General features: G+C 31.0%; 2 protein-coding genes across 2 annotated transcripts; one reads left to right on the plus strand and one right to left on the minus strand.

Moving 5' to 3' along the window:
- Nucleotides 1-3,334: 3,334 nt before the first annotated feature.
- Nucleotides 3,335-7,225, plus strand: LOC110606641 (methylsterol monooxygenase 2-2). The gene is made up of 7 exons (XM_021745548.2): nucleotides 3,335-3,491; nucleotides 4,843-4,980; nucleotides 5,416-5,561; nucleotides 5,735-5,854; nucleotides 5,955-6,167; nucleotides 6,269-6,349; nucleotides 6,910-7,225. Exons 1-7 carry the CDS (start codon nucleotides 3,462-3,464, stop codon nucleotides 6,989-6,991), a joined length of 810 nt encoding a protein of 269 aa, XP_021601240.1. The 5' UTR covers nucleotides 3,335-3,461; the 3' UTR covers nucleotides 6,992-7,225.
- Nucleotides 7,226-9,687: 2,462 nt separating this feature from the next.
- Nucleotides 9,688-11,889, minus strand: LOC110602534 (probable protein phosphatase 2C 24). Its single transcript, XM_021740078.2, has 4 exons — nucleotides 11,066-11,889; nucleotides 10,641-10,973; nucleotides 10,315-10,420; nucleotides 9,688-10,234 (listed from the first exon to the last, which is right to left on the minus strand). The coding sequence occupies exons 1-4, from the start codon at nucleotides 11,579-11,581 to the stop codon at nucleotides 9,879-9,881; spliced, it is 1,311 nt and encodes a 436-aa protein (XP_021595770.1). The 5' UTR covers nucleotides 11,582-11,889; the 3' UTR covers nucleotides 9,688-9,878.
- Nucleotides 11,890-26,585: the final 14,696 nt, after the last annotated feature.

Genomic DNA, 26,585 nt, shown 5'->3' on the forward strand with positions numbered 1-26,585 from the left:
ATAGATTTTTTTATAAAATCCAGACCCTAGAAGCTGTCGACTTCTTCTGAAAATCCCGACGTTCTTAAATTCGAAAAAAAACCACTCTGATCTATTATCGATCATCAACTACCCAATCAGATCCATTAACTTCCCCATAAATCAAACTCTTTAGCTATGTGTTATCATCTCCCATTCTCATCGGATCTCAAGCTCATCAATTATCAATTAAATATTAAACTTTATATGTTGTCCCAAATGTATCCAGTTGTTACTTTTGCTGTTCATGTCTAGTGGAATTGCCCTATTATCTGCCATGTTAGCAAATTTTAAAGTATAATTGGTAAAAACTTAAAATACAAAGGTATAATTATAATTTTTTTTAAAATTTAAGGGTTTTTTTTTTATCATTTTGTCTAAAATTAAAGTTTATAATAATTAAAATATTTAATATTATTATTATATTTATTTTAGTTTTATTAATAATTTGAATATATTAATTTACATTAATTTAATTTCGAATTAACTCACTTTCTAAATTATTTTTTTCTAAAATCTACTATAATTATTATTTTTATTAAAAGTATACTATTAATAATATAGTTAAAAATATTTTATAAAAAAAGCTATTTAAAAAAAGTATATTATAAGGATAGAATTTAATTTATCATTAAATTAATAAATATTGCAATTGCAACAATATTGTTAACTATACTTGTTTTAATTTTTTTCCTTACTTTCAATTATATTGTTAATCATTTATATTTTTAAACTATAATAATACTTAGAGTAAATTTCAGAAAAAATAATTTAGGAGGTGAATTAATATAAGACAATATACCTAAACTATGGGTAAAACTAAAAAAATATATTATAATAATAATATATTTTTTTATATTATAAATTTTAATTGTAAATAAAATAATAAAAAGTAACGAATTTTAAAAAAATTATAATTACACCTTGACTTTTTAAATTTTTATTCATTGTACCTGAAAATGTGCTGACGTAGTAATTTCATCAAATACTAATGGGACTATATATGAAGTTCAGGGTTTGATTACTAATTAAATTAATATAGGATATAATTATAAAAATCTAAAAAAATAGAATTTTTTTAGTGATTTTTCTCTTCATTCTTCCTCTTTAATTTCTCTTCATTTTCCTTTTTCAGCTAAGTATCCAAGCAGAGGGTTAGAGTCGAGTCTATGTAATCTGCTGCTCATGTTGGCCTTTCTCTGCTTTTCAAAGGCATGAAAGGCCGCTTCTCTTCCTGTCCAGTATGAGAGGTTTTATGGCTGTTTAGTTGGGGTTTTCAGTGTTGTTTGATTGGTGGATCATGGAGGCAATGATTCATCCCAGAACTCAAATTTGTTTTGCATGTCTTAGCAGTTTCAATCTGATATGGAAGATGTGGGTCATCCCTTTGTGCTTCACTACGGTTTTGATTTGTTTCTTTTGCTCTATGGATGTTATTTCCATGGCTTGATGCTGGATAACTCTAGAGAGTATCCTCTTTATATTTTTCATACGTTAAAAAATAAGTCAATTTATTAATCAATAATTTCAATAAAATAAAACCATAAAATTTGAAAATTTTTATTACATTATGATGAAAGTTTAATTTACTTACAATCTTTATTATAATTAAACAATAGCAATAATATATGTTAATAATTATTGTATTGAATAATAAATATTAGGGAATAAAATCAAAAAAATATATTCTACCACTATATTTACAATATTTATTTATAATAATAAATTTAAATAAAATACTATAATTTATAATTCTAATTCATTAAAATATTTCTATTTAATAAAATATAAATTTCATTAATAATGATTTGGTATTCTCATGATAAAAGACTGAATTTAATCGGCTATGCTTATACTAATAATAAAAATAATAAAATAAAAATTAGCTAAAATTGAAAATGCTAAGTATATTTAGTTAATTTAAGCGTTCAAATTTCATTACCTTCAAATAGCTCATATATATTACATTTTACTTATAATAATTAAAATTCTAATGCTATTAAAATAAAAAATCAAAATAAACAAATTAATTTTTTTTAATAAGAGTAAAGCTTCATAAATAATACTTTTTATTATATTAAAATAAAATTATAAATAAAATAATTGAACAATAGCAATTTATGGAAAAAAAATACATGTTAATAATAATAATTGTATTGAATAATAAATACTAGTGAATAAAATAGGAAAACTGTATTTTACTACCATATCTACAATATTTCTTTTCCAATAATAATTTTAAATAAAATACCAAATTTTTTAAATTTTATTTCATAAAATATTTGTATTTAGTTAGATATAAGTTACAGTTTTAATGATTTGGTATTGTGATGATAAGTGTTATGCCCCCTTGTTCTAGGCACCGTGGATGTATGGGGAGCATCCTCGGAGCCCACTGGCAAGGGACGTGACATAAGAGACTGAATTTAATTAGCTGTACGTTTATATTAATAATAATAATGTATACAATAACTAACTTTTGTAAATTCTATGTATATGTATTTAATTTAAGCAGTCAAATTTCACAAACAGCTTTAATATATTACATTTTACTTGTAAATTAAAATTCTAATACTATCAAAACAAAAAAATTGAAATTGTTTTAATAATAGTAAAGCTTTGTAAATAATTTTTTTTCTTTATTATATAAAAATAAAATTATAAATAAAATAATCACTAATAAAATTTTCAATATACTGAAAAATTAACCATATCCTTAAAATTATAATTGATTATATATAATTTTATTGTTGAAAATCAATAATTTAAAGTAAAATAAAATTATAAAAGTATTACTTTTTAAATTTGTATTGCATTATGATAAAAGTTTATTTTACAAACCATTTTTTATTATAATTGAACAATAATAATCTATATTATATATATATGGATAATAATAATTGTATTAAATAGTAAGTGTTTGCTAATAAAACCAAAAATTTTATTATACTACCATATATAATATTTCATTTATGGTAATAAAATAATATATTTTTTAATTTTTTTTATTATAATTTTTTATTTACTTAAATATGAATAAAATAATAATGATTTGACATTATAATAATAAAAATTCGTATTTCATTAACTAAATTTAAAATAATAATATTAGTAACATTATATTATGTACAAAAATTAATATTTGATATATATAAAATAATCAATAAATATATTCCACAAAGTACAAATATGGTTGAAGCCACGTCGATAATAAACTTTTTTTTTTTAACAGCAGAAAAAGATTTGACCGAGGGAGGCACGAGTGTAAGACTGAATGAATGTTTAGTGCAGAGAAGGCCCAAAGCGGGGAAATTATATAATAAAGCCCAGATTCCCTTTCGCGCTGTCAGTGCGTCTCATTCATCTCGTGGCTCTGTTTCTGCTTCGTAAAGCCTCACTCTTACTATCGCTTCTTTTTCTGCTTTGCCATTGCCAATTTGCCCATGGCTTCCTTCGTCCATGCTAGCTGGCTGGTAACTCCTCTCTTCCTCCCTTATTCTACCTTCTCTGTAACGATTAATCTTAGATTTGTCGTATTTCTTCCTCATTTCTCCAGCTCCTTGGATCTGTGCCTCTTTGTTTTTTACGTCTATTGATGCCAATTTTTCTGTTGATTTTTCATGTTTCGAGGATTCGAGTTTCCTGCTGCATGGTTTTAGGGAAATGTGAAGCAGATCTTTTTGTTCACTGCGAGTAGTTAATTCTAGGAGTACTTGTTATTATTGTTATTATTTTGTACTTGTTGTGGATGAATTTTTATTCAACTCATTGTTTGCTCGTGAAGATTTGGAGCATTATCATGCGTATCTCATTATGAGATCTTTGTTAGGAAATATATGCTTGATTTTTTCCTTTATCAATTTTTTTAACCATTAGGTTACTGCTCATGGTTAATTAGGAATCTGAAGTAGTTCTTAATTAATTAAGAATCTGAAACGTTATTCCTCATGTTCTAAGTTTTTGTTGTTTCTCCCTTTTTTTTGAACTTTCTTTTGGTTGCCTCTTGTTGTGTGGTTTGTTGGGTGAAACATCTGGTTGATTCTATTATTTCAGCACGCTGAGTGTTAAGTTTGGAGCTGTCAGCTGATGCTTGACATGCTTTAATGTAATAGAACGGAATGAATTGCATAGTTAGATAAGCAGTAGAATGGAGTGGAGTTTAACGCAATTTACCGTCCTTAAAAAAAATTAGTTGCAATTATTTTACGAAAGTGTATACTGAATTTGATGGACAGAACGATGAAGCGAAAATTGAATTTTATTTGAATTTTAACAAAATACAGTTATGGTGCATTCAATATTATTTGTACATTGCATTAGTGAAAAGAAGTCATCTGCTTTCAAAAGAACAGAGAGGTGTGAAACTGTAATTTTAACTTTACATTGCTTGAAAATGTACAATAATTATGATTATGAACCATAAAATGTATTTAAGTATGCTTTTGATGTTTTTGTTGTAATATAATCAGTTAATTGTTATACATCTCCTGATGAAATGAGCATTACATGTATAAGCATCCATTATATTCCATCACTTGCGGAATAGGCTAATAAAATCTAATTAGAATGACAATTCAGTGAGGATTACCTTTTTAATAAGATTCCCATGTTCCAACAATGTCGGTGAATTGTACCAAACTATTTAATTTCTTTTGGTTTTGCTATTTTTTTATGTGAATTCTAACATATCATATTATTAATTCCATTTGGTCAGTGGTCTTCGGTTGTTAAATCTGTTTCAGCTTTCAGTCCTATTCATGCTTTTATTATTCTTAACAATATGAAAAATAATGGTTCTTTTTTCTTTTGTGTATGTGTGTGCAGTATTTGATTACACATTTCAGTGATTTTCAGCTGGCATGTCTGGGAAGCTTTTTTCTTCATGAAAGTGTCTTCTTCTTATCCGGACTTCCCTTTATATTTATTGAAAGGGCAGGTTGGCTGAGCAAGTACAAGATTCAGGTTTACCCTTTTCTGCTTTCATTATTGCTATGGCAATGCTGTTAGTTTCCTAGCTTGTCTAAGCAATTAGTTGTATGCTGCTACTTTCTTTGAAAATTTGCGAAGCCAATCAATATGTTGGGATAGGGTTTCATTGTCTGATTAAACTGGACAGCTTGCTCTCACAATTCAATGCTTATTTTATCCATAAAGTTCATGCCTGGTTATAGATTCATGATCTGTTAGAACTTTTGACCACTTATATGCACAAAAGTTCCGGATGCTTCAAGGGAAACCTACAGTTCTTCCCCTCAAACCTAGCATAACTAGTCATTATGGTTATACATTTTCTAGATGCCATTCTTGATGCTTAATTGCATAATCAAACAGGCTGCTTCATTTTCTTTGTTTCCTTTGGGTCTCATGATGTCATTACTAGTTGCTTGTTCCGTGCAGACCAAAAACAACAGTCCTGCAGCACAGGAGAAATGCATTACTCGCCTACTTTTATATCATTTTGGTGTCAATCTACCAGTTATGCTTTTTTCATACCCTGTATTCAAATACATGGGCATGCGAAGTAGTCTTCCATTGCCGTCCTGGTATTTTCAGGTTCTTTATATACTAAAGCTTATTTTCACTTGCATGTTTACTGTCTGTGGTGCTATAATTGCTATAGATACATGTTACCTTTTTGGGTAACTTATATGTAAACATCTCTCCTTTAGCTATTGTTATTTCCTCTGAATCATAGATTCTGGTTTTGCTTATGCAGGAAAGTAGTTCTTGTGCAGATAATATTCTACTTCATCCTCGAAGATTTTGTATTCTACTGGGGTCATCGGATTCTGCATACAAAGTGGCTGTATAAGAATGTGCACAGTGTCCACCATGAGTAAGTGAGATCATTAACATCCAGTCATCCACACTTAGGTTTTAGCAATGTCATCTACATGTTGCTTTTGGGATGCATTTACTGGATAATACTTGTGCAGATATGCTACACCATTTGGACTGACATCTGAATATGCTCACCCTGCTGAAATACTGTTCCTTGGATTTGCTACTATTATTGGTCCAGCCATCACTGGCCCCCACCTCATAACTTTGTGGTTATGGATGGTTCTGAGAGTTCTGGAGACTGTTGAAGCACACTGTGGTTACCATTTCCCATGGAGCCTTTCCAACTTTATACCTCTGTATGGGGGGTGAGTTTTTTTTTTCTTGCTGGTATGATTACCTTGAAGCTGTTTGTTTAATGCCTATTTTTTATTGTTGTATCTGATATTTTTCCTTCATAAAATCTCAGTGCTGATTTCCATGACTATCACCACCGCTTGCTATATACTAAATCTGGAAACTACTCATCTACTTTTGTCTATATGGACTGGTGAGTTAATTGGATTCTGTTGCTTAGAGTTCTCTGTCTTGTGGTTAGAATGTAAATTCATCATTTTATTTATGCATGCGAACCTAAATTGCAGCTTTAACTTGTTGGAATTTTGTGGTTGAAAGAGATGGAATCAGTTTAGAAATTAGAAGGACAGCCTCTATACATTGTTGGATTTTGTTTACTTATATTATTCTACACATGATAACTACGGATATACAAAGTAGAAATCTAAAAGCAGTTAAATGTAGGTGAATCAGTTCTCACGCGTCCTTTTCAAGAGCTCTTTTTCAAGCTCTATGATTGTAGAAGGATTTTCTCCTTTCTCTATCACAAAGTTGTGGTTAGAGAAGGCCCATTAGCATTTGTCACTACAATCTGGTGGACTTAAGAATTAAGAAGCATAATTGAATGCGGTCTTAAAGAATTAGACGTGCTTTTAATCCTTTTTTTTTTTTCTCAATAGAAGTTCTCAATTTCCATTTTTCATTCTCCAGCAAAAGTTGAAAATAATATAGAGTATTGACCGTGATTTGATGGCTCTTTCTGTTTAATATCAGGGTTTTTGGCACCGATAAGGGTTACAGAAAATTGAAGGCGCTGAAGAGTACTGAAGTTGAAGATGGTAGCAAGCAAATGTAATGTTAGAGAAGATTCTTTCTATATTAGCTTGACATCAGAAAATGGGTTCCAGATATAATGGAAGTTCTTTCTCCCCTGCCTTAGGCCTTTTTCTTGTGTGCAACCGGGCTTTTTGTTTTAGTTGATGTGTTCATGTTACAGCATGTGGTAGTGTGGATCAGTGGAAAGCTTTCATTGGACATTCTATGTCCTGTTCCGTTGATTGAATGAAATTGCTTTCCCATTTTAAGCTTCTATTCTCAAATGGTGCATCCCTTCTTTCTTTCCATCCTATGCAGGAGCCTAATTTTATTTAGACCGTCTTGCATATGCTTTTTTTCTTGATAATTTAAGGTCTGAAAAGGACCCAGCTAATTGAGTGGACTTGATGGGTCAGTGGGAATGTTATTATACTTTTTGGAGCCAGACGTCGGGGGATTTTGTATTTCTCTTAATATTTTGCTTTATGCCTTTATCTCCGTAAATTGGGAGTTCCTCTCATCATTTGTGTAAAAATAACCTTGATAAACAAGGTAAATGAAACAACCCTCAGTTTAGTTCTTTCAGGATTTTATGGAAGTAAAATTAAATAAATTATGTGAAATTAGAGCATATATATATTAAGTTAATTAATTAAATTATTTAGTTAGGCAACTCAATTAAAAAAATTTTAATCCATTAAAATTTTAGTTGTTAAGTGACAATTTTTTCTTAACTAGGAAGTTGAGAGTTTTTTTTAACTTGCGGAAATAGTTTATTTCTTTTAACTTTATTAAATTTTATTTTTTATTATAAAAAAAGATAATTTGTTTTTGCTAATCCAATTAAACTACCTTATACAAAAAACTCGTACAAACTCGAGTCCTTTCGAGCAATTGAGGCTAGGTGGCCCCTACTCATATGTAACCTGACCACCAATAGCACAGAACGGAATTGTCAATTCTCGAGAACTACTTTCTTTCAGATTTTTTTCAAGGCTCAACAAACTAATGAACATCACCATTACCCTTATAGGCCCATAACTTTGTTTATATATTTTGAAAATACAAATCTCGCTAAGAGTTTAATTATTCTTGTGGTAGTTGTATAAATTTATGTAGTTTATTCAGAACCAGTGCTCCTATTATCGATAATTAGAAATTGCAATAGCCATGTCTTCCTCTCACTTGCAATTGCGCACCAACTTTTCCAAGGGGAAAGAAAACAGCGAATTCCAATGGGTTGCAAATCCATGTGTCAAATTCTCCAACCATTAATTAAAATAATTGGTGCTGTGTTGTCAATCCCAAAGATACAAATTAGTATACAAGTTTTAAGGGGGGCATCTTTGTTTCCCTTTTATAACTTGCAAATCCTTCTTGGCCCCATTGCCAGATTTGTTTTGTTTCACTATGCTTCTTCTCCCTTCTTATTACCTTTAAACCTAATTCTTTAATCAAATATATCCATTTATAAACATTTCTTCTCTTTGTTATTTATGATAATCAATTCTTTCATTTCAAATATTTTTATTCTTTTCCCTTAGAATATAGCTTACGTTCCTAATCTCCCCTTTCATTTATTCCTTTTCCATTGTTCAGCTTTTACCCAATATTTGTCTTACCATTCAAATTTCTACTTTGAGAAACAAATCTTAATTGCATATATACCTGCCCATTAAGGATATTTAACTTGTAAAGATTAGCTCTTGCACGTTAACTTACAAAACAAATTTTAAAAAAAATAATTAATAAAATTTAAAATTTTCAAGTAATCAAATGATTAATAAAGTAATATAGCAGCCTGCCATCCTTATATGAGAAATTATTTAATGCAACTCTTTACATACAAAGGCCAAATGATCATATTAATCTTGAAAAATTAATTTAAAAACCATATTGAGCAAACCTTCTAAATCTAAAAGCTGAAAAATTAACTTTGTAACTGATCATTCAAAACGCTGCATATATGTAATTATCAGGAATTCAACTCATACAATGTTCATTTTATTTTTCAATCTAGAAATTCATTAGATGAATGATTTTACGCCCAAAATTCATGTAGCACTTGAAGTTAAAATAAAAGCGAAATAAAATTATACAGTTGGGAACTTAATAATATTTCATTTTATTTAACAAAATGAATCAACTATAAGAAAAGAAAAGAAAACTAAGAACTCTTTTAACTTTCCTTTTCCATTCAAGTAAATTTCACCTCCCAAGTTTCTTTTATATCAACTGAAAACAAAGTTCAATTTAAATTTTTTTATAAAAAGGAATTATCAACAAATCCCTAAACTTTTAAGGATTCACTAATTCACTATTATACTAAAATCAATTTTATAAACTCACTCTTCTCTAATGTCATATAAAAATTTTACTATTTAATCCAAACTCATTTAATTTTTTTTATTTAAAAACCATTTTAAAACGTCGGTTTTTTATTTATAAACTATATTAAAACGTCCGAATCCTTCAATTAGGAATCTTTTCCTAATAAAAATTATAAAATTAAAACAACACAAATTGACTCCGTGTCTTCAACAGAAAAAATTAAACAATTTAATGTTATAAAATATATATTTTTAATTAAATAGTTTTACAATAGACTCAACGAACGATTTTTTTTTTAATTATTTATTAAAAAAATAAACCTCATTTGCAAAATAATTAAATAACTCCACAATAGAAATGAGTGATAAAAAGAAAAAAAAAAAAAGAACCATACTTATTACCATATGAAAAAACTGATTTTCATTGAGAGGCGGACAAGAAGCTTTTCACTCTCCTTACTCCAAATTTCATTTCCATCCCCCATTTCTTTGCACTTTTCCTTCATCATCCGTAAATGAAAGCCTACACGCGACCGTCTCTACCCAAACATTTCAAGGATTCAAAAAGAAAAAGAAAAAGAAAATATAAGGTCATGGCTACGTGCCTTTCCTAAGATCCACCACAACCACGCTCACATTGTCAGCAGTGTGCCTGGCCAGAGCCAACTTCGTCAGCAACATCGACGCATCCCAGCATGCCTGGTCCGACATTTCCCCGCAACCGCTGCTGATGCCACTACCACAGCCCACCACCTCATTCTCTGCCGGAGAACACAACTGCGGCCCCGGCACTATCCCTCTCAAACACATACGCGCCACCCCACATGCTGTCTCGTTCGACACCACGTCCCAAAGCCCGTCGCTGGCTATTATCAAGCAATCGTCCTCCACCGTCCGTTCCGTTATCGTCACCTCCGGCTCGCAGCTCACGTAAGGCTTTAGATAGTTATCACCTAAGCGGATTATTATAAAAAAAATTTGTGAGATATCCCACACTAGAAATGGCGACCTTTTTATACAAAAAATTAAGTACCTATGGCTCGAGACATCGCCAGAACTCCAAGAACCCGCGGCCCGTCCCAGTATATTACACGCCCACCGGCGGCTTGTATTCGCTTCAACTCATCTGGACGGTCCGGCTGTCACAACATATCCCGAGAATATCCATGTTAATAAAAAAAAATCCGAAAATTTTAAGAACAAGTACACACATTGCATTCACTTGTTTGGTTGGTATGAAAATAAAAAAACCGAAAAAAGCCCATTCCTTTACCAACCCGCGTAAAAGACTGGTTTAGCTAGCTTTGATCACTATTTTAAAATTCTGTAGCATTTGGGATAATAAAGATGAGCAAGAACCTTGTGATCAGTAGAGAGGGGGATGGATTTGCCGTTACGGCACAAGACGGCTCTAGAATCTCCGCAGTTGGCTACGATGATCTCAACAGGTGTGACGATTGCAACCACGGCGGTAGATCCAACAGCGTCGCATTCTGGGGTTTGCATCTCACACCTACAACTAGCACCAACGACCCCTTTATTCCAAGCTATCACCTCCCTGTCCATCCGCCAGAAACTCCTCACCATCGCCGTTTTCCATTTTGCAGCAGCTGTCACTGCTATTGCTTCCTTGCTCTCCTGCAATTCCTCCTCCACCAGCTTATGCAATCTCTCCTTGCACCTGAACGCCACCTGAAAAATAATAGGGGACAAAAAAGATTCAATCTTTATCATCCCTAGAACTGGAACACACAATTTAGCACAAACATGGGCAGGTGACATACGTGAGAGCAACCGTGGCCATCGTAGACGCCAAAATAGTGCAAATCGGTGGTAGATTTTTTGCCCACGCTACAGAAAGATGGGCAAATTGTCACTGCATCTTCCATATCTCTTCTCCTTCCACACACGGAAGCAACACCGTACTTAGGAAAGAAGTCTGGATCTATGGCAGGTGATGAAATGGAACGACTTCGAAACAGATTCAAAGACTTGCTCGAATTTATAATTTCTTTACCCTCCGATTTTCCATTTTCAACCTTTAGTTCGATTCTTTTATCTTGGTTTTCCACAACCGTATCCTCACAGTTGTCCCCGCGAGAAGCAGGTAATGATGCCGTGTGAACTTCTATTTTCCGGCGTTTATTACTTTCCTCAGTCTCGGGCGAGGCCGGAGCAACATTTGTCACGAATTTAAGCCGTCTGATCTCCATTCTCCTCCGCCTAGCCTCTCTCGAACTCCCTTCACTCTGAGTCGATGCTTCACCGTCACTCACCACTTCGCAACATATCCCAGCCATTAAAAAAGAAAATACACTCCTTATTAACTCAAGATCTTCAGCAACTTGTTGTACTTCCCGTACTCAGTAACGATTCTTGTTTAACCTATTAGTCACAAGCCATCTAAACCAAGACTATGATAAAAATCTTCCCTTTCTTCAAGTTTTCTTTTTGAAACTGGAATCAAGAGAAGGCCCCGCTTGTTTAAGCGAGAGCTTGAAAAGAGCGAGAGACTGCTTCCGCCATGGAGGATTGGACTGGTGGGTGATGGGCGGGTGCGTGCTAAGGAGCCTGTAATCTGTAATCTAAAACGAACGAAAAACACTTTCTGCTTCTTTTTTTCTGGTTTAATAAGAGAGCGGAGTATGGTCGGCACGGGCTGCCTGCCCGTCACCGTCACGGGCAGTTGGTACTCTCTGTGGCGTGACGTACTGCCCTCCTTTTTCCAATCAAACACATCTCCACCGTTAGATTATTAGCTCTCTGCTTCATTTTCTGGACACGTGTAAGCCTTTTTATTCAGAAACTACGTGGCCCAATTACAGTTCTCCACGACCAATAACAGGTCCTTTCTTTTCTCACACGCATGTGGTCCTCCCTTGTTCCACCATCTCTCCCATGGCTTTTAAACTTTAAATTTTGAAGTGTTCGTTTTTATATATATGTTTATATTTCTAAAAATCTAATTGTGTAACTTTCAATCGTTAAAAAAACAAAAAAAATTATAAAAGAATTCTTAAATGTAAAACGAATTTACTCAATTTATTACAATGATTCCTTAATTTTAATTGGTTGCATTCTTTCTTTTTTAACAATGCTCATAGCATTTAAAATAAATGGGCAAATTATACATATTGATGGAACTCGAAATTTTAGAATTCATATATATATTATTATTTGCACTAAATAAAATCAAATAAATGTGATATGTAATATTGAGAATTTTTATATAGCATTTTATTTTTTAAATAAAGGACTGAAGAAGAAAATAAATAATATAATTGATACATTTAATTTTTTAATTAATAATATGAAAGTTCATCAATATTCCTCATATTTCTAAGCTTTATATTAAGTATAATAATTCATTAAAATTAATAAAAGGTTAAAAAAATAAACTTTTTATAACTATTAAAATAGTGTTTTCTCATAATGTGAATTTTATAGTATGTTTGCGTAAATTATGAGCAATAAAAAAATAAAACAAGGATTTTTTTTTAAAATTATCTTTTAAATTTGTCTTTTTTTTTTTCATCAATCCAAATAAAATTATCGAAAGATAAAGTGGCGAACCTGCTTGCAATTTGTTTCAAATCGGTGCTGTGGCCATCAAGCTCCTTTACCTTTAGATAATGATGTTTGTGGCAGTAGACTTGTATAGTTTTATTATTATTATTATTATTATTATTATTGTTATTTTGATGGTGAGCTTTTTCAAAACATTCGTTAACGGGCTACGAGATTGTTGAGTTATTGGAATGAGTTGTTATGCTTCTGCTTATAGGCTTATGTGAGACTACGTTGTAATTTTTTTGAGCTATTTGTTATTTCGTATTTGTGAAATTCCATAGTGTTATTATTGATTTTTTTTTAATATGTAATTTTTTTATAATAAAAAAATCATTCAAATAAATATGTAAAATTTTGAATAAAATATATAATTTATTATATGGTGATGAATTTATATCAAATATAATTACTATAAAAACGAACGATCAATTCTAATTTTTGTTAGGGAAAAAAAAAAAAAGTAAAATGATATCGCAATTAAAGTATGGAACACGTGTCGCCCTCAAGTAAATACGAGAATGAGTAGACAATTTTTTTAAAATTCCAAACGTTATTCCTCAAGGCGTTGTGGCCCAATCAAACTCCATTACGTACCCATTAGTGACATTGACATTCTTGGGCCCACGAGTCCCCATCCACGGGGAACGCCTGTAGAATATCTGAGGCGAGGCTTGTTTACTAAATTCCACGTGTCGATGATCCACCCAACACCTGGACCCTACCTGTTGTCTAGCCTGACACGTTTCACGTTAGAGACTTTAGCAGCATGCTCTACGACTAAACCTCTACTTATAAAAGAAAATCTTTCAGAGATATTTTTTCAAATTTAATTTCTTTAAAATTATTACACTCTTTATTTAAATAAAATTAATTACAAGTAGTTTATCAACTTATCCTAATTTTGATTCGGCAGTTAAACATCTGTAAAATGCATCATGTTATTGCTTTGTTCTGAATAATAAATGCATTAATTTGTAATTTTATCACTATTTAATCAATTAATAGTTAATTATTTTTTAATTAAAAATATTTTAATATAGTTCTAAAAATCTATAAATATTTTAATTAATTAAAAAAATTATAAAAATATGATAACAATTATTCTTTATACAAAAATTATAGAAATATGATCATAATTACTATTTGTTTTAAGCTTTAGCTCTCTTTAATTAAAAAAACATCTTTTAATTTTTATTTAATTTTACTGTTAAATTTATTTTAAATAATTAAAATATTTTTTTATATTTTAAGATTACATTAAAATATATTTATATTTTTATTACATTAATTAAAAATGATATTTACTAATTTTTATTTATTTTTATTATTAATTTATTAATAAATTTGAAAAATTTTGTATACTTAAATTACTCTCTCATCAGATAAAATTTATTTACAATTCATATTCATATTCTCCCTTCTCATATTCTATTGCATCTCCCTTCATATTTCTCTTTAAGAAAATAGAGATTTACAATACATTGACAATTGTGAGTAGTATCCTTAAAATGGATTTAAGTTCACTGATAATTTAGAATTCCCCATAATTTTTATGAATTTGAACAAGAAATTTAAGATCCATTTTTAAAATAGATTTTTTTATTCGGTCTATTTTGAGATCGAGCCCGCGTAATTCGACTAGATAGATTTGCGGACTATTCATTTTAGAAATACTGAAAAAATATCATTTTATTTATTAATTTTATTTTTTTATAAATAAAAATAAAGAAGTAAATGGCAATAAAAGGATAAATAGAAAAGATGTATCAATTTTTAAATAAAATTTAAATGTTGTTGATTTAGAAAAAAATGATATTGATTAATATTTTCTTACTTTATTTTGTATAGTTTTTAGTAAGTTTATTTTGTTATTTAGAAGACTTTAATAGGTTCTATTTAGATTTTTAAAAAATAGAGTTGAAAGTTATATGTTAATTATAACGTCTTTCTTTATTTATTGACCATGGTTGGTGATGTCTGAGAATCGAGAATAGAATTGAGATTAGGTGAATTTTGGTGAGTTTAGTCTCTATTTTTTTTCCACATTTCTTCTATTTTAATTCTCTTTTAGCCTTGCTCTTACTTTTAAAATTTATCTCTTTTCTATGATTGATGGATCGCCTTTGTGTTCCTCCTTCTTCTCATATTAGTATTTTTCTCTATCTGATTTTCACCGTGTGGCTTTTAAATGCAGCTAGTGATTCTTGGGTCTTTTACTATCTCTCTTCCCTTCGGTCTTTCTTGTTGTCTGGCTGTTAACTTTTCTTGATTTGATTTTGATGGTCTTCTTTATGGAAAGTCTGACCTTGGTAGTTTTCCTTTTGAAAAATCTGACTTGGATGTTCTGCCTTTTCAGCCTTACCTTTACGACCTGATCTTAATAGTATACCCTTTTAGTCTTGCTTTTTCGACCTGACCTTAATGACTTGCCCTTTCGAATCTTCTTTATGGAAGGTTTGATCTTGACGGTTACCCTTTTTAGCCTTGTCTTTTTGACCTGATCTTATTTGTCAACCCTTTTGGGTCTTCTTCTGAGCATTTTACTCTGAGACGTCTTCCGGGCTTTAAGCCCCAAGTCTTTTAATAAGTGTTTCAACTGATTGATTTTATAAGCGATTTAGCTCTTTCCTGGATTCTTTAGCCTTGAACGTTCATCGAGTTCTTTGGTTTTCTATATCATTCCGAAATTTTTAGCTCTAAATATTTTTTAGAGCACTTTAGCTCTTTTTTGGGCTATTTAGCTCTAATTCTTTGTCCGAACTCTTAGGCTTTTTGTGATCTTTCATTAGGCTCTTAGCCTTGATTTTTAGTCTGAGCGCTTTTGCTCTTCGTTTTCTTCGAGCTCTTTTAGCTCCGGGCCTTAGTCCGAGCATTTTTTCTATTTAAGTATTTTTTGAGCTCTTTCAGCTCCGGATCTTAGTCCGAGCATTTTTGCCCTTTAAGCATCTTCTCAGAGCACTTTTATCTTTTTGTATTCTATCGGGCTCTTTTTAGCCCTGCGTTTTCATCCAGGTACTTTGGCTCTTAGGCTCATTGTGATATTCTCGGCTCTTTATCTTAGGTCTTTATCCGAGCTCTTTGGCTCTTAAGCACTTCTTTTGAGCTTTTTGGCCTCTTTAGCTTCTTTCGAGCTCTTTAGTCTCCTTAGCGCTTCTTCCGAGCTCTTTCGCTCTTAAGCGCTTCTTTTGAGCTCTTGCCCTGGACCTTAGTCCGAACGTTTTGCTTCTAGAATGTCTTCCTAGCTCTAAACCTTGAATATCCTTCCGAGCATTTTGCTCTTGAACATCTTATGGGTTTTTTGCCCTTCAACGTTTTCTAGGCTTTTAGCCCTCATTCTTCTTCCGTGTTCTTACCCTTCTTTGAGGGTTATTTATGAGCCATTGGAGAAGGGAATCCGCTTCCGAGCATTTTCACTTTTTCGGGCTATTTTTTCACTTACTTTCGGGCATTTCTCTCTTGTGTTTCTTCCAAGAACCTAGCCCTAGATCTGCTTCTGAGTATTTTTATTCTGATTCTTTTCCTATGCACTTTTGCTCTTTGTCATTTTTTGGGCTCTTAGTCCTAAAATTTAGTCTGAGCATTTTACTCTTTAAGTGTCTTCGGAGTACTTAGCCCTGATTTTTTATTTGAGCATTTTGTCTCTCTGTTATCTTCTAGGCTTTTGCCCTAGACCTTAGTCCAATCATTGTTCTCTCTAGTCAGCTTCGGGGCTCTTTAGCCCTGACTTTACTTCCGACCGTTTTTGCTTTTTGTACCTTCCGGGCTATCTGCCCTTAAGCACTTTCTGGGCTATTTGCCCTTAGACCTTATTTTAGGCTCTTTAGCGCTGGTTACTCTTCTGAGCATTTTTGCTCTTGAGCACTTTCTGAATTTATTGTCTTTAAGCATCTACCGGGCTCTTTTGCCTTTATTCTACTTTCGTGCTCTTATGGCTCTTTGTATCTTCTGGGCTATCTGCCCTTAAGCGCTTTTTAGGCTTTTTTCCCTTAAGCCTTATCCACAGTGGTTAGGTATTTCATTCATTTTGTACCTCAACTCGGCTTACCTAGTACCAGGTGTCAATTTTCTAAGGTCGATACCTATCGTGGTTGGGTCTTCTTCATTTAATTTCTCAACTCAGATTATTGGTCTCAAGGGTTTATTTTCGAGGCTGGCACCTGTTATGGTTGGGCTCTTTCTTCGTTGAGTCCTCGATTCAGCTTAGTGGTATTAGGGGTCTATTTTCGAGGCTGACACATGCCGAGGTTGGGCTTCTTTCTTTGTTGAGTGTCAACTTGGCTTTTCTGGTGCTAGGGGTCTATTTCTAAGGTCAGCACCTGCCGCGGTTGGGGTCTTCACTTCGTCAACTCGGCTTATCTAGTACTAGGGGTCTATTTTCGAGACTAACACCTATCGTAGTTGAGTTTTTCTTCGTTTTGTGATTGTGGCTTCCGGACTTATTAGTCTTACTCTTACTTTTAAAATTTATATCTCTTCCATGATTGATGGATTGCCCTTGTGTTGCTTCTTCTTCTTATATCAATAACTTCCTCTTTTTTATTTTCACCGTATGGCTTTTAAATGCAATTGGTGATTCTTGGGTCTTTTACTATCTCTCTTCCCTTCGATCTTTCTTATTGTCTGGCTGTTAGCTTTTCTTGATTTGCCAAGCAGATCACAATGGGTTTTGTTTGGAAACTCTACTGACATGATAGTCTCATTTGTTCCCACAGATGGCGCCACTTGATAAAGCAAGATCCAACAGAGGCACCAGATGCGAACACCTAGGTAGAGGCTCAATTTGATAAACTAATTATCGATTTGTGATTGGACCGATTAGGGGTGGATGCTTTGGAGATTTTATACGGGTCCCTCCATGGCCGATCTTGAAAAAAGGGCCTGCAAAATATGGAAAAAAGGTTAAGGGTCCACCGAGAGTACTCTAGTGAACACCCTTCGACACTAAGTCAGATCTAGGACCCTTTAATGGTATGGAGAGAAATAAAATAGTGAGGAGAGGAGAATAGAAGAGAAAGCTCCCCCGGAGAGAGGATGGTTTCTAGGGTTTTGACTCTGTCCCCCCGAGCGAGAAAGGGTCTCCTCTTTTAGTTAGTTTAGTGATACATATACCTCTTGATGACTCTGACACCCCTGATGTCGTGCCCCCATCGTACTGGGCGAGGATGTTTTTGTGTAGGTGTGTCAGACGACACATTAATGATGGGCGACGTGATAATAAATGGAATCTGCCTAATGATTCTTGTACCATATCAAGGAGACGACTAGTGCGTAAGAGATCAATGTCCTTACCATGGCTTCATCAGATTGTACCTTGTTCATCCGACTTATATAGAGGCTAATTCCTTTCGGTCACTGAGATCGACCACGTTTGCATTTAAAATCTCATTATAATATGGGTTTTGAATAGGTCTATCCATCCTCTCTAAACTTTGAAAAGATCAATCTGTCTATTTCAGGTTTTAGTAAATTTAGAAAGAATGATGGTCTGATTCTTTATACTCAATAAGTCAAAACTTTCTACTATTAAATCCAACCAAATAGAAAGGTTCACGCGACATAATTTGAAAAATATATAAATTTTTTAATTAATTAAGATAAATTAGAGACACTATAATAATTATGTAATATCAAAATAAAGATACCATTGGTAGAATATAACAAGATGAATAGTAATCTTAACTAATGAGGACTGGGCAGCGAATAATAAACTCAAGTGGATTCTTATGACACGTGGAAGGAACCTAATGGACAATGGGTGAGATGACAGATAGGAGAGTACGGTGCGTAGGAGCCACTCGGGAAAAATGTAGGATGATAAAAGACCCATAGCAAAGGCTCCGCGTGTAAAATCAGGCTGGCAAGCAGTTGTACTGTATCCAGTGCCATGAAGTTGACAGCAGGCGAAAGCTTACCACCACGTGACAAATAAGGGCAAAACTTGAAATAACTGTGGTTACTTTACAACAGTACAAAGGAAACCTGTGGTTTGGTTAAATGCAGAGAATGTGAGTTAGATTATATGATTAAGGGCGTTAAGATACCCAAATTCAAAACTATTCATATTACAACAATACATTCCAAACTCAATTATAAATGAATATAGATTATTTAAATTTAATTATTATTATTATTTAATCCCATTCAATATATATTTTAATTAATAATTTATATAAAAATATTTTTTATTAAAAATTTTAATATTTAAAAAAATTAATTTTAATTTTTAAATAAAAACATATAGAAATTTTTATAAATATTATTATAAAATATATATTTTTATAATAAATTAATTATTTATATAAATAAATTCAAATAATAAATAGTTTATAAATAAAATTTAAATTTATGAAGAATATTATTTTTTAAATTTAAATTTATTTTAAATTTAATTATAAAATTTAAATTAAATTAAATTAAATTGAATATTAAAAATATAATATTTTATTTTAATAGATTTACTGTTATTATTATTTTAATGGAAACGTTTATTCTTATTTTAATGTAGATGGTGATTTTGTGACATGTGGTGGCGGTACAAAAAAAGATAAAAGTAGTTGATGAAATCGAAAAAGAGACTGTGAATACGTGGTAGAAAAATAGAGATACGTTGAGAAGATCGAAAAAGAGACTGTGAATACGTGGTAGAAAAATAGAGATGCGTTGAGAAGGAGGAGGGGTTACGTGGTGGTATCAGATATGGGAGCTGCAGACGGAAGGCGGTGGAGGGTTACTTGGTGGTATGAGATATGGTGCTGTAGACGGAGGGGTGGTGGAGGGGTTACGAGGAGGTATGAGATGTGGTGCTGCATATAGAGGGGTGGTGGTTTGAAGAAACTGTTGGGGGAGTTGGGGTGGCAGTGGATCTGATTGCTTTGCGAGGGAGGTTGGTTTGGTTTTCTGACATAAATTTGAGGTGACTTTTAGATGGAAATACCGCACTAATTTTGACAGTCTATTTTGAAAATGTAAGTGACATTTTAATTCTTTTTATAAAACATTGTAAAAACATATTTCTCAAGAAAAATATTTTTTATTATTTAATTATAATTTTAAAATTAAATAATGTTAATAAAATTTTAAATTACAGAATTTTAGATTAAAAAAATAAAAAAATAGTTTTATAGAAATTAATTTTATTTTGTAAAAAATATTTTTATTTATCAATTACTCTACAAATATTTTCTGAAGACACGGCCTTAGAAAGTAATATATATAAGCATTACTTTGTTTAGAATAATTGTGAAATTTATGATATTGCGAGTGCTTTCAGATATTATCGATTAAAATTGATTTAAATAATTATATTTGATATAAATTTAAAAACATAATGTTGTGATAAATTCGAATCGGGTTTAGATTTTATTATAAAATATCCACCAACAATAGATAATTAATTTAATATAAAAATATATATTTTATAATAATATTTATAATTTTTTATTTAAAATTAAAATAAAATATTTTTAAAAGTATTAAAGTCTTAAATGAAAATTATTAATGAAAAATATTTTTTTATATCAATTACTAATTAAATATATATGAGACTAAATGGGATTTTATTTGAGTAATAATAATTAAATTTGTGATGAGTTTAAATAGTTTATATTAATTTTTAATTGAATTTGGGATGGTTTCAAATATTGTTAATATGAATAAATTGATGTATTGTTAATATAAATCAAATTTCGAATATTTTAATTTTCACAGATATTTTATTTGTTTAGAAATTGATTTTAATTTAAAGTGAAAGGATTCCACTTCTAAAAATTTGAGTTCAATTTAGAATTCATTTCAGTGATAGTTGACTATTTTTAAAATTATAACAATATCATTATTTGATAGGTAAAATGATCTTTTAAACTTGTAATAAACTTCAAAATAGTTATATTCCTAATAAATTTTTTGATTCAAAGAAACTCCTGATTAAGCAATAAGATAATATTAAATCATATTATTAAATATCGCTACACCCTCCTGTTATATGGACGAGATTTTTTCCCTAAAATGAGTCAAAGCAAAGGGAATCGTAGAAAAAGGAGGCAAAAGGGATGCAGGGATTTTTAATCTCTAAGATTTAACATAATTAATATTTCTATCCCTCTATTTGGACCACTCAATACTTAAATCCCTCATTTCTCTTCTGTGTAGTATTTCCATCCAAAATAACCGTTTGATCAAACAGTCTAAGATGAGAGGTGAGATTTATTTTCAAAAACATTCTTAATGAACTTGTTAAAACCCATCTCAACGTGAAATCTCTCTATTTTTCTTCTCTCTCGTATCTTATTTGTTTCTTTTCGACTACTATTGATTCTCCTTTTTTTTTTTTTCTCTTTATCATCTTTATTCTCACTCATATCTTTATTCTCCTTTATATCTTCTCTATTTCCTTTCGGCCATTGTTGATTCTCCTTTTATTTTTCTCATTTACATCTTTCTTCTCCTTTGTATCTTCTCTATTTTCTTTCGGCCATTGTTGTGAATCATCACTGGGGAAGAATAATGTTTATATCAAGTGGGTCTACCGGATACTGGAATGGAAGATTGAAGAATGTGAACCGCAGATGTGGCAAAAGGGTTGGGATAAAGATTTATGAGTGAGCCAAAAACCCTAATAAACCATATTATTTTTGTAGAAGTGATGTGTGTGGAAGTTTTTGTGGGTAGTGTGAACTTGTGAATCAAAGTTCAACTCCATCAAATGACAGCATTAACGTGTAGGAGGGATGAAAAATCGAAAACAGAATACCTATAGAAGGAATGCTAGAGAAGGTAATAGAAGGTATTGCAAAAATGAAGAATGATTTGAAGAAGATGAAGAAAGAACAAAGAGCTAGTAGGGATGAGATTGCAAATATTGGGGGGATTATGTGCCAATTGAGAATAATTTATATTGTTTTGATTTTTGTAGTAGTTAGAGTAGTAATGAAAGTGATTTAAAATAATATATACCAGGAATTTAGATAATAGAAACTATTTTTTTTCTATGAATATATATTTTGAATTTACAGTAGTATGGGAGACTAAAGTGTTTGAATATTTGATTTTATGAGGACGTAAGTGTTTAAAAACTGAACATATGAGGACTAAAGTGTCTGCAAATTTAAAAATATGAGAATTATAGTGTTTAAATATTTAAACCTATAGGAACTATATAGTTATGAACTTTTAATTAATCAAGTGACAATATCCTTCACAAATGTATTATTTTGTTATAAAGTACATTATCTCAATTCACATATAAAAATGTTACAAAAAAGTAACTAACAAGAAATGTAAACGCATTTACATGATGTGAAAAAAACTACATATTCATTCATATAAAAGTTTGATTATTTGAATGACAACATTAGTCTTATTATTCTACTGATCAAGCCTATTACATTGCAAACAAAATTTTATCAATTATATCACAAAATATATAAAAAAAAACTATCTAAATTCTCCAAAGTTGCCTAAAATAGTTTTACAGTATCTACATATCTGAAATGACCGGTATATATCTAAAATAGCTGTACATCAAAATATATCAAGAAGATCAATATATGTTCAAAACCGGCAAATGAAATCTGTAAAAAAAAAAAAAACATCAATAGCTGCACACTAATTATGTCCAAAAAAATAACAATTTCATCCAATTTGGACTAAATTAAAACTTACTAAATATGTCCAAAAAAACATGTTGCACATCTAATATATACAATAAAAAACTCGCAATCTGCATACCTGTACACAAAAAATATCACAACATGCAAAAATAAATCTGCCCAAAAAAATATAAGTTTCAAAATATCTTTAATTTTCTAAAATGTATCTTAGTTTGTTGATACTTGTCTATGGAGGTCCATTGATTGAGTAGAATTAATATCCACCGTCTCTTGTCCAATCTGCCCCATTTCAAAATGACTTTCCCTGTGACTACTGGTAGACTGCAATCAAAATTAGTAGATATAGTCAAATAAATTGAAACAGTAAATGGACATATATGTAAATGAAAATAGTAATTAGAAAGATATTCTTACCCCACTAGGTGTAACCTGACAGGTTCTTTTATTATGTCCCACTTGTGACACCTTTTGCAAACCATTGTGGCATTTCTTTTTCTCTTTGGAGCTGGACCTGTCTCACCATCTTCTCTCATTCTTGCCTTTTTTGGTCTGTCTGGTTATCTTTTCAAAGGAGGAGGCTGTATTGGTTGGTGATCCTTATCTGGTTGCAAATTCCTTTGTGTTATGAGATGTATTGCTTGTTGATATACCTTCTTGCATATAGAAATGGTAAAACATTCATCACAAAAGTCTTCAATCTTAGCTCTCTTATATCTTATTACTTTAACAGCATGCTTGCATGACAAGCCTAAAATGTCCCACCAATCACATGAATAAGTTCTCCATTCAAGTGAAACTGCAAACCTATAAGGACCTTCGTGACATTCAAATTCATCATTTCTTTAAGGAATTAACTTCACACATCTACTCTAGTTTATAATTTGCCTCAAAGTCTTTTGAGTTCTTCAGGTCACTTTACCTTGCCAATTTGCAGCCTTCTCATACCTTTCATGGAATCTAAGCATACATTTATGTCTTACCTTCTCAATAATCTGAATGATTGGCAAACCTTTCAGATTTTCAATCCAGCTGTTAAATGATTCAGTGAAATTGTTGGTGTAGTTGTCACACTTTGTTGTTGTCCAAAATGCATGTCTTGAGCAATGTGAAAGTGGTATATTCAGCAACCAATCATAAGGCTTCTGCTCCTTAGATTTCATATTTTTCATATGTAGCCAAAACTCATATCCATGAGTAGTTTTGGCTGCATTCAGAAGTCCTTGTTTAATGTTAACTCAGGAAACTCCTTCTTAAAATTACTGTATAAGTGTTTACAGCAAAACCTGTGAGCAACTGAAGGAAATATGTCCTTCACATCTTCCTTTAATCCCTGCAAAAAAAAAAGTTTTCATTATATAAAGTCTATTGAAATAATTGTGAAAAGAATATAATGCAGATAATGAATATATACCTTTTATCTATCAGACATTATTGTCCATAGTCTGTTATCTGTATCTTGCCCAATACGTGATTCCATGAATTGTAGAAATCACCTCCAGCTATCTCCACATTCAAATTCAACTACTGCAAAAGCTAAGGGCAACACTCCCCTATTGACATCCAATACAATAGCACATAAGAATATCTCACCATAAAATCTCTTAAGATGACATCCATCCAACCCAAAAAAGGGGTATACATCCATCTATGAATCCTGCTCTAACAACATCAAACATGATAAATACTTTCTTGAAGACCCTAGGTTCATTACAATTAAAAGGTTCAATACTTTGAATTTTCACCTCAGTACCAGGATTGAAATACTTATGCAATTGTTTGTAAGAGTCTTAATGAAACCAATATTTTTTTCTTTTGCCTTACATTTGGTTTTATACAACTGCCATATAGGAGGCTAACACCCCACTTTTGCTTCAATTCATTTCACATCAATTCATAACTCATTTTAGGATTAGCTCTCAAATTACTCTTAAGTGTTTCAGCAATCCAAATGCAAGTATGGTTATGATTTTGATTGTCAATTGGTCTTATGCATGTATATTCATCTTGCAACGTTTTAATCATAAATGTAATCTTGTCAGGTAAAACAGAAGCATAAAATCTGTAAGGACAAGTACTATTGTCACATACTGCGGTCACTTTTTTATTATCATTTTTCTTTCTAATTATTGTAAACCCCCCTGTAATTGCATAGTCCATAAGTGCATCTTTAACTGCTTGAACATTATAAAAAACTTAACCAATTTTAAATTGTATTTTTTTCCCCTTCTTGACAAGAAAATTGATCTGAGTATAATTTTTTTAAAGAATTTTTCCATTTTCTCATCTACAGTTTTAGCTTCTTCATCAATATTATCTTCATCTCCACTATGAAATCAGAGAAATGGATAGAATCACTTTTACCTATCATTTCATCCTCCATGTCACCCACATAATCAACATCTACAGAATCTATACTAACTTATTCTACATTTTCCTCATCTCCTTCTATGTTTTCTTCTCATCGGATCTGGACTCACGGACGACCCGGCCTGTTCCGTGCACTTGGACAGGGACTTAAGATACTGAACCGGGCGACTCAGGAAAACGACAGGGGTTTTGGCCCAGCATTATTTTCTTGAACCCGATCTTATCCAAGAGTGGTGAGGTCTCGCGGTTATCAACATTATTATACTAATTTTAATATGATTCCCACCATTCTCATTTTCAAAAAATTTTTAAAATTAACAAAGTTCCCCAAATAATCAACAAATGACATTACATAGTGCCACTAATTTTATGCAATCGATAGAAGTGATAATAATTAAAATCTCCATAATGATGAGAATCAAATGAGTTGATAAAAAAATATTCTGAAGGAAACAGACAAACCTCCATTATATATAATAGCCTGATACAAAGTATAATTGGTACCACAATATTGATTTTGAGGAGTTCTTATAAAAAAAAAAAAAAAAAAAAACGTCTTTGGCTGAGAGTAATTATCAGAGTCGCAGTTTGTTGCGGAGATAACTGGTGGCGTGCGCTAGTGGAGGCGTTCAAGTTCGATCGCGAGGGAGGATTGCTCCAAGGACGTTGTGTGCGAGACATCCTTAAAAATAATTATTTAGGGATTAAAAATAATTGTTCAAGTTCTATAGTAATTTAAAAATAAATTTATTAAAATTTAATTAAATTATTTTTTAAATATTTGTTAATCCATATATATGGATATATTAAATATGTAATTTTCTTCGCATTACTAAATTAGGATATTATTTAATTAATGATTTAAAATTAACATCAAAATAAAAAATATTTGTTCACCTTAAATTAAGGTTTCCAAAATAAAAAATCACTAACAATATAAAATCTAGCATTATCTATAAGATCAATAATTAGCATTGGATTTTTTTCATTAATTTTATTTCTCACGAAACATTCAATAATTTCTAGAATTTAGATAAAATTAAATTTACAATTTTATAGCTTTAAAAATAATTTAATAATGTCAACCTTATTATCTTTTACATAACAATGAAATTAAAAGAATCTAATGTATTAACTGCCAATTTAGCTAATGAAGGAAAATATTTTCTAAAATCTGAATTAGTATAACTAAATAAATTAATAATAAATATACTATATAATTTAACAAAAATTTTAATAAAGAAAAATATTATGAAAAATATATGAAAAGACAAGAGAGTATAAATAAGATGTGCTTTTGACCACAAATTAACTTGTGTCTCCTTAAAAATGAGGCTGGTCCTTGGTTAAAGACAACATTTGGGCTTTTGGGGGGCGATAATGTAAATACACTAATTATCAAACATCAAACAAGAAATAGTTCTGCAAGCTAGTGAATACGGAGGTTTACTCTTCCAAGTACAATTCCTAAATTTACTTTATAATTAATAATTATTATTATTATCCTTCATGCTAATTATTTAATTATGTTTAAAATATTATTATATTTTATATAGTAAAGTTAAAAATATAAATTAAATTAAAATATAATATTTATATTTTAATAAAAAAAAATTATTCTTATTTTAAGAGACAGTGAAATCTCTTGAATTAAAACCTTTCGCAGAGAGTTATTAAAAATTAAAACAGTTAAATAAAAAATATAAAATAAAATGTGATATGTGGAAGGGAAACGTATGGTGGCAGTGGCGGTGATGAT

The sequence above is a fragment of the Manihot esculenta genome, chromosome 2 (genome assembly GCF_001659605.2).
Source record: "Manihot esculenta cultivar AM560-2 chromosome 2, M.esculenta_v8, whole genome shotgun sequence".
Lineage (NCBI taxonomy): Eukaryota > Viridiplantae > Streptophyta > Magnoliopsida > Malpighiales > Euphorbiaceae > Manihot > Manihot esculenta.